Source organism: Peromyscus leucopus, chromosome 7 (genome assembly GCF_004664715.2).
Source record: "Peromyscus leucopus breed LL Stock chromosome 7, UCI_PerLeu_2.1, whole genome shotgun sequence".
Taxonomy (NCBI): domain Eukaryota; kingdom Metazoa; phylum Chordata; class Mammalia; order Rodentia; family Cricetidae; genus Peromyscus; species Peromyscus leucopus.
Window position 1 is genome coordinate 7,937,926 of NC_051069.1, and position 14,353 is coordinate 7,952,278.

The window sequence follows — 14,353 nt, forward strand, 5'->3', positions numbered from 1 at the left end:
ATCAATCCTGCTCTTCTTTAAAAAAATAAAAAATGACAGGGTCTCCTAGGCTGGCCTCAAACTTGCAATCTTCCGCTTTGGCTTCATGAGTGCTGGGTTTACAGGCCTGAGGCACCACTCCTGATGACTACTTTCTTGGTATGTATGCTAACTATATAGTAATATTTTCATGTATACTTATTATTGGAAATGGCTATTTTGATTAAACTATATTTTTAAAATAAAGAGTGAAAGCAACTGAGCCTTGGTATGGTAACTAATGCCTATAATCCCAGCACTCAGGAGGCAGAGGATCTAAGCAAGTTCAAGAGCAGCCTGGTCTACATAGAAAGATGCTGTCTCACACCAACAACAATGACAAAAGCAACAGAAGCAAAATAACAAAGCAAATCTACCAATATTTTTATAAGAAATGTCTGAAAAGTATTTAGTAAGCATGTGAGACAAATTTGAACTGTGAACAATTCACTGACTATTCCTATTCACAAAATCAAATGCTGGTCTAGATGATTTCCAAGCTCTCTTCCAACTACAATTCCATAATTTCAGGGCTGGAATATAGTTCGGCAATAGAGCACTCGTCTACCAAGTGCAAGGTTGGATCCCCAGAATAACAAAAAAAAAGTCTATTTTCCAAATCATGTTATATTTCATAATGTCTTTGGCATTACTTAGGAGCTTTTCTATCACAGAAAATGAACCAATGAGGGATCAACATGTGATGATGAGAAAAGTCTTCACTAATATTTAAACAAAACCAAAAACAAACTCTTGGGAGGATGGGAAAACTTTCCTTTCCTGTCTCTGGATATAGTAAATTCAACCAAGTAGAAGAAATATGTATTACTGGTTTGGTTTAGTCAGTTTTTACTATTGTTCCTTGAAGATGTGAGGCTTATGACCTGAAAATGTACAAGAAATTAGCAAATACCACTAGTTAAATCCACCGTACCTTTTCAGCTGAGGCTCCAGTCAACACAAACGTAGAGAACACAGGAAGAGGGTATTTGCTATTTGGTGGCCAGCATTCAATAGTTGCACCCATTGGTAAACAAAACAGGGGAACAGATTCTGGTAGTGAAAATGACTCGTAATCTTCTTGAGGATATCTGCAAATTAGACCTAGGACAGCAATGGGAATACTAGGTCACTGTCTCTTGAATGTAGGTGTTTTTTAAGTTAAATGACAATAAAATGCTTTCTTATTTCACACATTTAGAAGGCCCAAAATTGCATATATGTTCATCAGATAATTATGAATGTGTTAGCAGGATTTATATAGATGTTAATCTTCAAGGATTATTGACTATTAAATTGTTTAACATTTATCAAACTTCATCTACAAAGGCTAGATTAGAAGTAACAAGAAAAATAGAAGCCTCTAAAAATACACATACCCCTAAAAATTCACTTTATGTCATACTACCTTAAAGTATATATTTAAATTTTTTAATATGGTTATTTGCCTATATCTACTTTATCACTCTTATTAACTTCCTCTGGAGCCTTTTATACATTATATATAAAATATATATTAATATATAATATGTTTGTATATAAATATATTTATATTATATGTAATTATATATATGTATATATAAAACCTCCTATAGGAGTCTAAGTGTCAATTCTTACACAAATGAAAGACAACTCATAAAAGAGTAGACACAGATTTAGAACTCCATTAGAATGGTGTTGCCTCAAACTCAGCTTCTGAATAATTCTAAATTATCCCCACTTATATGTAGATAGGAGTTTCAAATAGCCCAGAGTTTCATGACAATCTAACTCATGAAAATGGAATAGGTATATCTTCCACTGAAGATACCCTAGAAACAGCTTTATACTGAATATTGCGGGGTTAGAAACAGAAAACAGGTTCTATGACCGTGAAGTCTGTAAAGTCAGGCAGAAACCATCACTAGTCACACCATAAAAACAAACAGATAAACTGGGACTCTGAACAGCTGGCTCTACTGCCGATGTCTCTGATTCTCAACCAGCGGGACTCAGGTTCTTTTCATCTGCAAGGCGAGATGAACTAGATAAACTAAGGTTCTCCCTCTCATCACATGGCAGCCAGCCAGTGGGGTCCCCTGAGGGCCACAGTTAACTGTGTTCTAGTCTCTCAGGTCATGATGCAACAGCGCAGTTGTAAAGTAAGAATAGAAATATCGATTAACTGTGGGCCCTGGAAAGTCAAAAGGAGAAAAGAGGCAAGGACTCTAACTGTAAAAGGCTGAATCTGCTATCTTATAAGTAAGATCAAATGTTTGACATTTTGAAGTCTCTTAAAATTGAAAACTTCAACAATGCATCATAAGATTGCAAATTAGTGTTAATACTATTCAGTATCATGAAATATAACCATTAAATTTGATTAAACTAATATAAATATTAAAGAAGCATCCTTTTCATACTTTGCACAGGTTTAAAAATTAAAGAGAACTGGCATGTACTCAAATTGTTACTTAAACTTAAGGCTTAAAAAAAATCTCACTTTCTTTTCAAAGTGATCGTTCATGCAGCATCCCAAACACTTCAAGATAAGCTGAGACTCAGGAGCAGGGGCTGGAGTTCAAGTGCTGCTACGAACACATCCTAACATGGCACACAGCCTGTTTATAGGCAGGTCTTGTCTTTAACCTGTAGACCCCACAATGTTTCTACACAAATTGTTTCTCCCAAAATTATGCTTACCAGCTTTGTAAGATATAGTGTTAGTCTTCGCCACTGATTTTTTATAGCATAAGTACACTGCAGATCCCCACTGAAAAGAGAGGGAAAAAGTAGCATTCAATTTTAAAAGGCAGTGCTTGATGAAAATGAAATCTCTTTGAGCTGCCCCGTATGGATTAGCTACCATGTAGTAACAGATTCACCTGCTAGCTATTTCCAACCTGTTACTCTGTTAGCATTTTATCAGAATCATTGCATACTTTCCTTTCAGAAGATCTGACAATTCCCCTCCTTCACTGTAGTGAGAAAAAATGACCCTTTAAAATAAAACTAAGTCACTAAAATTTAGACAGAAGTATCAATGGCCATTCTTTGGTCTCTGGTTGAAAAGTAAGAAAACAACCATTTAACATTTCTTTTTTAAAAAAGAAAATTTAAGACAAATTTAACAACTAGACAATTTTTAAAGCTCTTCTCTAAATATTTTTAAATACATAAAAAGATTAAGCAGTAATTAAAGGAATAACTAATAATATCTGACATTTATACATCATTTGCTATTATTGTAGGCATCATCCCAAGTTCTTTGTAATACTAATTCATTTATTCTTCAAAACTGCCTATGTAAGAAAAAAAAAAAAGCATCACTTTGTCCCTAGTCCATGAATGAGGAAACTGAGGCACAAACAGTGAAGGAATTTGTCCTCTCTGCATATCTGGGATTCAAACCCAAGCAGGTTGGCTGGTGTCTATGCTGACCATGCTGTTAACAATGCCTCTTTATTCTCTGCAGAGGAGAATACATGCTCTGTGGCAATAGAGAGACTACTGTCTCAGCAGGAAAAAAAGAAACGCATTCTGGTTTTAGTTACAATGGCAAAGTTTAGCTCAAACACCTTGATTAGTTAATGAGACTTAGAAACAGTGCTAATGACAATGTCAATTACTTTCAATCCAAAACAAATACAGAAACACATCCACAAAATAAAACTTGCAAATGGGAAAATACCAAGTATCTGTAAGCTTATATCATGTTGCTAAAAATACCAGATTAAATCTGAAATGTTGTATGCTAAATCCTACATTCATGAAAGAATTCAAAAACATTCTTTGCCCTCACCACCACCATTACTGCTGCTGCTGCTGCTGCTGCTACTACTACAGCCTTTAAAAACTCTCTGTTCGAGGCCAGCCTGGTCACAGAGCAAGATCCGGAACAGGAACCAAAAAAAAAAAAAAAAGTTCAATTCTTAACAAAGTTATAAATTGATTGACAGGAACATAAATTAGTTAAAGTTTTCTTGATACAAATCTTGGGAGTGAACATGTGCCAAACAACAGGGCATGAGCAGTATAGTACAATGCTTAGCTCTTAGTTCTGCAATTTTATAGCCTGGGTCTGAGTCTTGCTTCACCAACTTACTGAAGGTGTTTGTATGAGAAAAGAACCACATTTTTAATTCTCAAATTTCCTTCTTTGTAAAATGGGGGTAAAATACCTATAAAGATCATTGGCAGGAGTGAAGAAATACTTGGAATACTACACAGAACATAGACAGTAAATACAACTTACTTTACATAAAATTTAGTATGTCAACAGCTTGCTTCTAATATTAAAAATCAGAATTTCAATGTCTTATAGTAGAAGGTAGAACAAACAAATTATAGCAAATTCATCCAATGTAGCAATCTTCACTAAAAATTGCTATGTTTTGTTTGGAGAAATGGCTCAGCAGTTAAGAACACTGGCTGTTAACTCCCAGCAACTACATGGTAGCTCACAACCATCTGTAATGAGATCTGATTCTCTCTTCTGGTGTGCCTGAAGATGCATCACTCATATACATTAAATAAATAAATAAATAAATAAATAAATAAATAAATAAATAAATAAAGATAAATTTTTTTAAAGAATTGCTATTTTCCCTAGACCCCCTTTATCCACACATTCAATGTTCACAGTTCAGTTCCCTGTGGCCATTTGGTCATATTGACTCCCTTTTCCTTCCTCCCCCAGGCCCCTGGATCTCCTTTAACTCTCAAATTCATACCCTCTTGTTTTTGTTTTTCTTTAAATAACTCCAGTTAGTGCTCCCTACATGTGCATGGGTGTTGGGGAATCCACTGGAGCATGGCAACCTAACAGTGGCCACACCTTCCAAGAACACTTACTCTCAGGGCTGGAGGGACGGTTCAACAAGGAAGAGCACTGGCTGCTCCGCTAAAGGACCCAAGTTCAATTCCCAACAACCATATGGCAGCTCACAACTATTTATCATTCCAGTCCCAGGGGATTCAATGGTGCATCTTCTGGCCTCCATGGACACCAGGCACACAGATGTACATGCAGTTAAAACACCCATAAATATTAAACAAAAGCAGAAAAGTTACTCTTATTCCCCCAGCAGCCATCAACTGCCAATAGATCTTCAACTAGAGATGGGGCCTCATCAGCATCTCCCCTATCAGTTTAGAATGTTTAACCTGAATGACATTTGTGATGGGAACTTGCACGATCCTGTTCCATCCTGCCTAGGACATGACTCATCCCTTTGTTCAGAATATACTTGCATCGTGTGCTATCTGCCCATTACTCACTCAACAGCAACAGCAGTGCCTGTGTTTGAGAAGTCCTCACTGTACTTAACAATGGCTCCACATATCAGATAGTGATGTTGGCTATTGTTATACTGCTCTGTTGTTATATTTCAGTACTAGTTGCTGTTGCTAATCTCTTACCATGCCTTATACATAAGTTAAATTTTATTATAAACACACACACACACACACACACACACACACACACACACACACACACACGGAAAAACATAGTATATTTATGATTATTCAAGAATCTAGGGGAGAGGTCGGAGTTAAAAGCTTAAGGCTCAGCAGTTAAGAACATGTACTTCTCTTGCAGAGACCTAAGTTCTGTTCCTAGCAATTACATCAGGCAGCTCACAAGCCTGTAACTCCAGCTCCAAAGGTCCACAGCTTCTGGTCTTTGTGGACACCTGCACTCATATGTATATACCCAAACACAGACACACAGACACAGACACACACATAGACACGACAGACAGACACACACACACACACACACACACATATACACACACACACACACACTAAAGAGAAAATCTTTTTGAAAATCTAGGAGCATCACTAGGAGTCTTGGAATATGTTTTCATAGCTTCAGGGGAAGTTGTATGCATTAAAAGATGTTGAATCTCCACAATAACCAAAAAAATGTTAAAATCACAGTGATTTATACTTCATTAATTCAGAAGACATTAACTGACAACAATCAATGATGGCAAGGCACAGGACTAAAGAAGAGGTGTTCTTATACACTAGGGCTAGGGCTAGAAGAAATACAAATGATCACTGTGGTTTCTTTCTTTCTTTTTCTTTTTTTTTTTTTTTTTTTGAAACAGGGTTTCTCTGTGTATCTCTGGCTGTCACTCGCTTTGTAGACCAGGCTGGCCTCAAACTGAGAGATCCACCTGCGTCTGTCTCCTGAGTGCTGGGATTAAAGGCGTGCACCACGTGCACCACGTGCACCACGTGCACCACCACCACCACCACCACCACCACCACCACCACCACCACCACCACCCAGTTACCATCATGTTTTCAAATCAATCTGTCAACATATTTCTAAAGACACAGTATACCCATGGACCCACCAATTCATCAATGTTTTTAAACATTTTTATTTATTTATGTGTATGAGTGCTTGCCCGCTTGTATATATGTGGACCATGTGCATACCCGGCACTCTTGGAGGTCAGAAGAGCTTATCAGATTGCCTTGAAACTGGAGTTGCAGATGGTTGAGAGCCACCAAGTGGGTGCTGGGAACCAAACCTGGGTCCTCTGCAAGAGCAGCCAGTGCTCTTACCCTCAGCCATCTCTCCAGTCCCCAGTTCCACTTTCAATTATTTGTTCTCCCACTGTCACTTTAACAAACATTCATAGAAAAGGCATATAGTTGATCAAAGCTGCATCACGGTTAATACGGAAAACTAGAAGTGACTTGTACTTATCACCCTATATTTATACTTTCTGGAATAGTTTGTAATTATTGAAAGACAGTAGAAAGTCATATTTAACTAACACAGATAAGTGGTAAAAAAAAAAAAAAAAGCTTGGGTTGAATAGAAAACACACACACACACACACACACACACACACACACACACACACACACACACACCCCTAAATGGGACCAGGAGTGGTACCACGCATCTTTAATCCCAGCGTTTGGGAGGCAGAGGCAGGTGATCTCTATGAGTTCAGCCTGGTCTACATAGTGAGACCTGTCTCAAAGGAAAACAGTAAGTAAATGTAACTTTTTAAAGATTATTCTGGCATGGATCATGCTCATGACACTGAAGTGGTTAGAAGGCGATCAAGTTCAAGGTATGTTTTGGAATGAGCATCAACAGAGCTTATAGGAGAACACAATAAGTAAAAAAAGAAAGGTTCACATTTCTCCAAAGTTTGTTGGTCTAAGTAAGTTTGAGTGAAATTTCCATTCATTAGACAAGCAAGACTATGGCAATAAGAAGGTCAGAAAAGGTACATCAAGATTTCACTGCGGGTCATGTTAAATCTGAGGTGCTCTATTAGGTACAATAACTAACAAGAGACAATAAATTAAAGGGTCTGGTCAGATACAGAAATTTACAAGTCACCACATGTTGTATTAAAATAATTCAATCAACAAGGGAGTAAGCTTTGGTTGTGAAGGTGAATGCACTGAGGACTGAACCCTGGGCACTCACTCCACTGAACAGGAAGCTGGGAGAGAGGAAGGGAATGATTGGTGAGGGAAGAGGGAAAAGAATCAAGTACACAGACCAGTGACACTGTATATGGAAAAAAATTACCATCTAGAACAAAACCTAAAGACTTGAGATGAAGAACTGATCACTGGACTCAGTAACAAAAGAATCTTGGGATGAGGCAGTTTAAAGCTTCACTGGAAAGAGTCAAAGTGAAGGGCGAGGTAAAATATATTCAACTCTTTTTTTGAATGGGATGGAGTTGTAACAAGGTCTCAAGTAGCTCAGAATGGCTTTCCATTTGCTATATGGCCAATGATTACTTTGAATTTCTGATCCTCCTGCCTCCATTCCTGAGTGTTGTAATTAGAGGCATGCTCCACCACAGCCAGTTTACGCAGCACAGGGGATGGAAACAGGGTCTTATGCATGCTAGGCAAACACTACACCAACTCAGCTATATCCTCTCCATCCCCAGCCACATACTCAGCTATACCCTCTCCATCCCCAGCCACATACTCAGCTATACCCCACCCCTTCCATCCTCAACCAGTACATAGATGCTGAAAAGTTTCACTGCAAAGAATGGTGCAATGGGACAGTGGAAGAGAGGAGAATATGGGATGAAACACTTTTAAAAAGATGGCCGTCTTGCAACAAGTTTTGCATGTGTTTAACAGAAGAGAACTGATGGTGAACAAAACAGTAGGGTAGATGGCAAAGCCATGTCCTCAGAGCTGTGTATGCATGGGACCCAGTATGCAAGGAGGGAACAGGAAGGCAGCCATGGCATTAATTTACTGACTTTGTAGGAACACGGAACAGTTATTTAAGTTAGAAGGAAGAAGGGGAGAGGGAAAGAGGAGCAGAGGAGGACACAGCTTCTTCCACAGTTTTTTGTGAAAGTACAATTATTCTTCACTGATGAGTGTCTAATTGTATTAGTGCTAAGAAACTGACTTACCATACTATTGTTGAGATTCTTGTCAACCTTGCAGTATGTGTGTGGTGGACTTTCTCCTTTACTGGGTATAATAATGCATATGTCTGTGACAGCCAGGGTGTTCTGAGTCATGTTTTCAGAGGCTCTTCGGTAAGTGATGTAGATTCTTTGTGATGAGGTACTGCCACTAATATTGGCAGGTCGTCCATAGGGAGTACTCTGAATAATCTCACAGCCCTGTTTTAATCTTTCTTTCCAGTCATACAATACCCTAAAACATAAAATTTTAAGAAGTAAGTACACAAAGTTCCCTCAAACCTGAAAGATATCATGGATACACTCTAAAACACAACACTGTATAAACTATGTGTGTGGTGGTATTGTGTTCCCCAAAATATTGTGCACCCTAATAAACTTATCTGGGGTCAGAGACAGAACAGCCACTAGATACAAAGGCTAGAAAGGTGAGGTGGCACTCACACCTTTAATCCTAGCATTCCAGAGGCAGAAATCCATGTGTTCAAGGATACAGCCAAGCATGTAGACTCATGCCTTTAATTCCAAGAAGTGAGCCTTTAATCCCAGGGAGTGGTGGTAGAAAGCAGAAAGGTATATAAGGCGTGGGGAAGAAACTAGAAGCATTTGGCTGGTTAAGCTTTCAGGCTTTCGAGCAGCAGTTCAGCTGAGAGCCATTGGGATGAGAACACAAAGGCCTCCAGTCTGAGGAAACAAGACCATCTGAGAAGTTGGCCAGGTGAGGTTAGCTGTAGCTTGTTCTGTCTCTCTGATCTTCCAGTTCATCCCAATACTTGGCCTCAGGTTTGACTTTATTAATAAGAACTTTTAAGATTCATGCTACATATGTGTGCCAGTATACACTAAAAATTCCAGTACTCAGGAAAAGGAAGCAGGAGGATCAGAAATGCAATATCATCCTTGGCTACATTACAAGTTCAAAGCCACGGCTACCTGAGATTCTGTGACAATCTACATCTTCTGCAAAAAAGACTTGGGTATATTCTGCCCCATTTTTCACTTTGATTCTTTCCAGTTAAGTCTTTTTGTTGTTGTTTGGTTTTGGTTTTTGGTTTTTCAAAACAGGGTTTCTCTTTGTTGTTCTGGCTGGCCTGGAACTCCCTCTATAAACTAAGCTGGCCTCAAACTCAGAGATCCACCTGCCTCTGCCTCCCAAGTCCTGGGATTAAAGGTGTGTGTCACCACCTCCTGGCTTCCTGTCAAGTATTTTTTTTTTTTACTACATTCTACAACTTATTTAAAGACTAAATTGCACAGTCCTTTTTACTAAAGAATAACTGTTTCCCTATTAAAACTTCAAATAATGCTTTGTGCTTATAAATATAGCAGAGTGGCAATAATTAAATACAAGGACACTTAATGTTCAGCATTCCATTTAGTTAAGTTATTTATGAATATATTTACTTACCTATGTTGTATAAAATCAAACACACTCTATGGGAAATGTAACTGTATTCTAGTCAAAGTTAAAATCTACAGAAGGTTGCATGACCAGACAGTATCTTCTTGCATATTTTTACTCTAACACTTTCAATAAGGATTTCCAAACACAAAGGAGTTAAAAACATCTTAATTATTTAAAATGCTACTGCCAGCTGTATTACCTTGGGCAGCATTTAACCTCTCTGAGCGTTACACTACTTAATTATAAAATCAAAACATAGGCCAGCAGGTAAAGACACTTGTCACAGAGTTTGACAACCTGAGTTAGATCTTACAACCTACATGGTAGAACGCACACACGGACGCACGCACGCACGCACGCACGCACGCACGCACGCACACACGCACATGGGGGTGGGGACAGAGAGACAGGCACAGACAAATTAAAAAAAAAAAAAAAAAAAAAAAAAAAAAAAAAAAAAAAAAAAAAAAAAAAAAAAAAAAAAAAAAAAAAAAAAAAAAAAAAAAGAAAGAAAGAAAGAAAGAAAGAAAGAAAGAAAGACAGGCACAGAATATTTAAATTAATTATTTAATTAAATAGTTAAATAAACAAGTAAACAAGCAAGCAAACAAACAAACAAATTTCCTGGCTTCAAAGATACCATGATGAGATGGATATCATAAAGAATGGAGAGGAGGCTGGAGAGATGACTCAGTGGTTAAGAGCACTGGCTGCTGCTCCAGAGGACCTGGGTCCAATTCCCAGTACCCATTTGGTGGCTCACACCCATCTGTAACTCATTTCAGAGGATCTGATGCCCTCCTCTGGCCTCCCTGGGCACTAAGCATGCATGTGGTACACAGATATACATGCTGACAAAACATGTATACACATAAAATAAAAACTTTAAATGGAGAAAATATTTGTAAATCATGTACCTAATGAAGGACTGCATTAAGAATTTGGAATGAGGGGCTGGAGAGATGTTATTCCCAAGGACCAGGGTTCAATTCCCAGCACCCACATGGCAGCTTAACTGTCTGTAACTCCAGTTCCAGGGGATCCAACACCCTCACACAGACATACATGCAGGCAAAGCAACAGTCAATGCTCATAATATAAATAATAATAATAATTAAAAGAATTCAGAATGAACTCTTTAGCTTATCAATAAAAATAGAACCCAATTAAGAAATGAGTAAAAAAGCTAAATAGACATTTCTCAAATGATACTTGCCAATAAGCAGATGGAAAGATGTTCAGTATCATCAGCAAACACAAGAATACAAATTAAAATCACAATTAAATTCACTAGTACAAATATAATCAATAGAAATACAAAATCTTATGCAGTCTTTGAAAAAAAGTCAAAACCCCCATACCCTGTTGGTGGGAATGTGCAATACTTGTAAAGCTCCTTTGGAAAATTATTCTGGAAGTTTCTCAAAAGGTTAAATACAGAATTATCATATGATCCAGCAATTCCACTCATAATATACACACAAACAACAAAAATATATCTATATAAAACTTGTACATGAATAATCATAAAAGTATTATTAATAATAGCCTCAAAGTATAAACAGCCCAAATATCCATCAACTGGTGACAAGATAAACTATAATGCAGCCATATGTTGAAATATTATTTGGTCATTTAAAGGAATGAGGTACCAGTACATATTACAACATGGATGACACTTAAAAACATGTTAAGTTAAAGAGGCCAATCACACAAGGCACACACAGTATAATTCCATTTGCATGAAATGTCTCAAATAAGCAAATCTATACAGAAAGGGAGAAAGCTGTGACTTCCTGGGACTGAGAAGGTTAGGGAAATTGGCCAGCACACACTAATGAGGACAGGATTTCTTTCTGACATGATGAAAGTTTTCTAAAATATGTTGTGGTGATAGTTGTATACCTCTGACTATACTGAATTATATGCTTCAAATGGCTAAGATCCCACTGTACATAATTATATTTCAATGAGGTTGTTATAAATAGAAAAGAGCCTCCAAATCCAATATAGCAGGGCTCTAATTTACCCCAAGATCCTTATTTGATACATGGTTAAACATCCATGTATCAAATTAGTGAAACTACAGGTACACATACAAATATAATATAATAATTATGTATGTGTACCTGTAGTTTCACTAATTTAAGAGGTTGAGGAAGGAGTTTGAGCAAGCCTGGGCAACATAGAGCCTTATCTGAAAATTTTTTCAATTTAAAATTTGTGATAAGGGTAATGATTAACTTTCATGGTACCCTCTGAAAATAAATTTACTCCTTTGTATCTAACAGGAAGGTGAGCACTAGGACTCTCAGGACAGAGAGATGGAGACAGTGAATATAGAATTCTAGGTATGCATGGCTTTACTTTTTAATTTCTGACCCCCTTTTATTAACAGGTAGTAGGGCAAGAATAAGTTCTCACTATGTAGCCAAGCCTGGCATCAAACATAACAATCTTCCTGCCCTAGTCTGCCAAGTGCTAGGATTACAGGCATGTACCTGTAATCCTATACCCAAGCAAATGTGTCTGGTTCTAAAGCTACCATACCACTATTAATGCCCATAACTAACAGTTAACTTCAAAATTTACAACACATAGAATTTGGATTAGTAACAGTAATTCATTAAAAAAATACTTACCCCAGATCTGTAAGTGGAGGTTTATCTCTCCCTCTCTTATAGCAAAGGTATATCTGGGGTCCCACAAGACTTCCATTATTGAGATCTGCTGACAATCCAGTTGGGGTGACGTCAATACACGTGTAATCCCGTGGCACCTCTTCCCCAAGGGATCTGATGATAACAGAAACGTCTGTGATGGGTTCTTTCGGTTTAGCCACTTTGTGACAGGCATCATTGAAATGAATTTCCTCTTCAAGAGGCTTTGAGACATCAGTTAAGCCTGCTACAACAAAGTAGTCAGCAACACGAGGCCCCTTGTCTTCAATCATCTTCCATCACTAAGTTTACATCTAAATGGAAAAGAAAATATCTTATTCTATAATCAGCCACGTCAAAGTACAAATGCATAAAGAATGCAAGTCCTGTTCACCCTAGTATTAGATATTTTACCCATGTAAGTGAAAAACATGCCTTTTTTTTAAATGAGACAATCTTTAGCAATTTTATTATAAAACTAATGCAGTCATTTCTGATTCTAGTATCATCGAAACCTAGATCACTGAAGTAGATAACAACAACAACAAAAACCCAGCCCTTTAAATATATATATGAACCTTTAAAATATAATGGAAGTTCCCACAGCATCAAAATACTGAGGAGACCGAAAGCCAGAATGCAATCAATCTATAAACTAATGTTGGATCAGAGAATCTGCCATCTCCTCAATACTCCTCAATAATCAAGGAGTTGTGCTTTAAAAGGCATTACAAGGACAGGAACAAGGCTTCTGATCCAAATCAGACAAGGAACTGGAATGGAAACAGTTATATAAAGCCCAAAGCCCCAAATGACTAGACTCTTGGTTAAGAGTGGATTTTCAAACCTATCCATACTGGGCTTGGGTGTGGCTCAGTGGTAGAGCACATGTGAGGTCCTAGGTTCAACCCAAAGCACTGAAGCCCCCATCCACTGACATACAAGGAAGCTGACTTCAATGCACCCCTGGCTTGTGCTGCACTTAGACTCTGGAGCTTGAACTTAAGCCATTTTGAAGGTTCCAGGAAGCTCCAACTGAGAAATATACAATAAAAGTATTCTGAGATTAGTGATATCCCTGGGGGAGCAAATTAAAGCAGCTCTTGAGGCTACACCCTAAACCATAAACCTATAGACAAGGCCCACTTGAAGATGAGCTCCTATTCTAAACCACAAAAACATAAAAGGAAAAATCTACCATGAATGAGTCTCAGCATATACAACAAACAAGTACTCAAATAAAAGAACACAACCCTCTTAAACTAAAAAGACAAATATATTTATAGATCTAGAAGCCTTTAAGAATAAAACCTCCTTCAGTTGTCTACAATCACTTAAACCTTCTTTTCTTCTTTAAGCTAATATGCTGCTGGCATTATCGTTACTTGTAAAGCACTGTTACAGGGTGAAAGTTCTATTTAAAACAACAATCCAGCAAGAGTCTCATGTCAGTCTTGGTTTTAATAAAGGCAAACAAGAAAAAGACTTCAAGGACAAACAAATTAGGCATGCTAATGCCATCAACCTCTTTTTCACAGTTACTATTTCTATGACATATGGGGTACACAGATGACTGTAGCATATATTTCATATACGTGGAAAGGTTAATATTAAAGTTAGTCATTTGCTTAAACTCTAGGATTTCCAAAATGTACTTGAGCAATAAACCCTATTTTACCACCTAACAACTAGAAGAAAAACTCTACAACATGCTCTAAAAATTGCTAGTTCAAAGTAAATAACCTTCCCTGAGGTTCCCCTGAGGAATTTGTGTCACGCATCAGAGTAAACCCTCCCATACTGGGCTGAGGAGATGGCTCAGTGGGTAAAGTACCTGCTGT

The 14,353-nt window shown here is 37.7% G+C and overlaps 1 protein-coding gene across 5 annotated transcripts in view; it reads right to left on the reverse strand.

Annotated features, from left to right (window-relative positions):
• Dennd4a (DENN domain containing 4A) overlaps window positions 1-14,353 on the reverse strand; it is a 109,442-nt gene that overhangs the window by 65,211 nt on the left and 29,878 nt on the right. For all 5 annotated transcript variants that reach the window (XM_037207409.1, XM_028866751.2, XM_037207406.1 and 2 more), the window contains 4 exons: window positions 12,495-12,826; window positions 8,433-8,682; window positions 2,701-2,770; window positions 953-1,122 (listed from right to left, as the gene is read on the reverse strand). In XM_037207409.1, coding sequence (XP_037063304.1) covers window positions 953-1,122; window positions 2,701-2,770; window positions 8,433-8,682; window positions 12,495-12,805 — 801 coding nt within the window. In that variant the 5' untranslated portion in view covers window positions 12,806-12,826. The remainder of the gene's footprint in view (window positions 1-952; window positions 1,123-2,700; window positions 2,771-8,432; window positions 8,683-12,494; window positions 12,827-14,353) is intronic.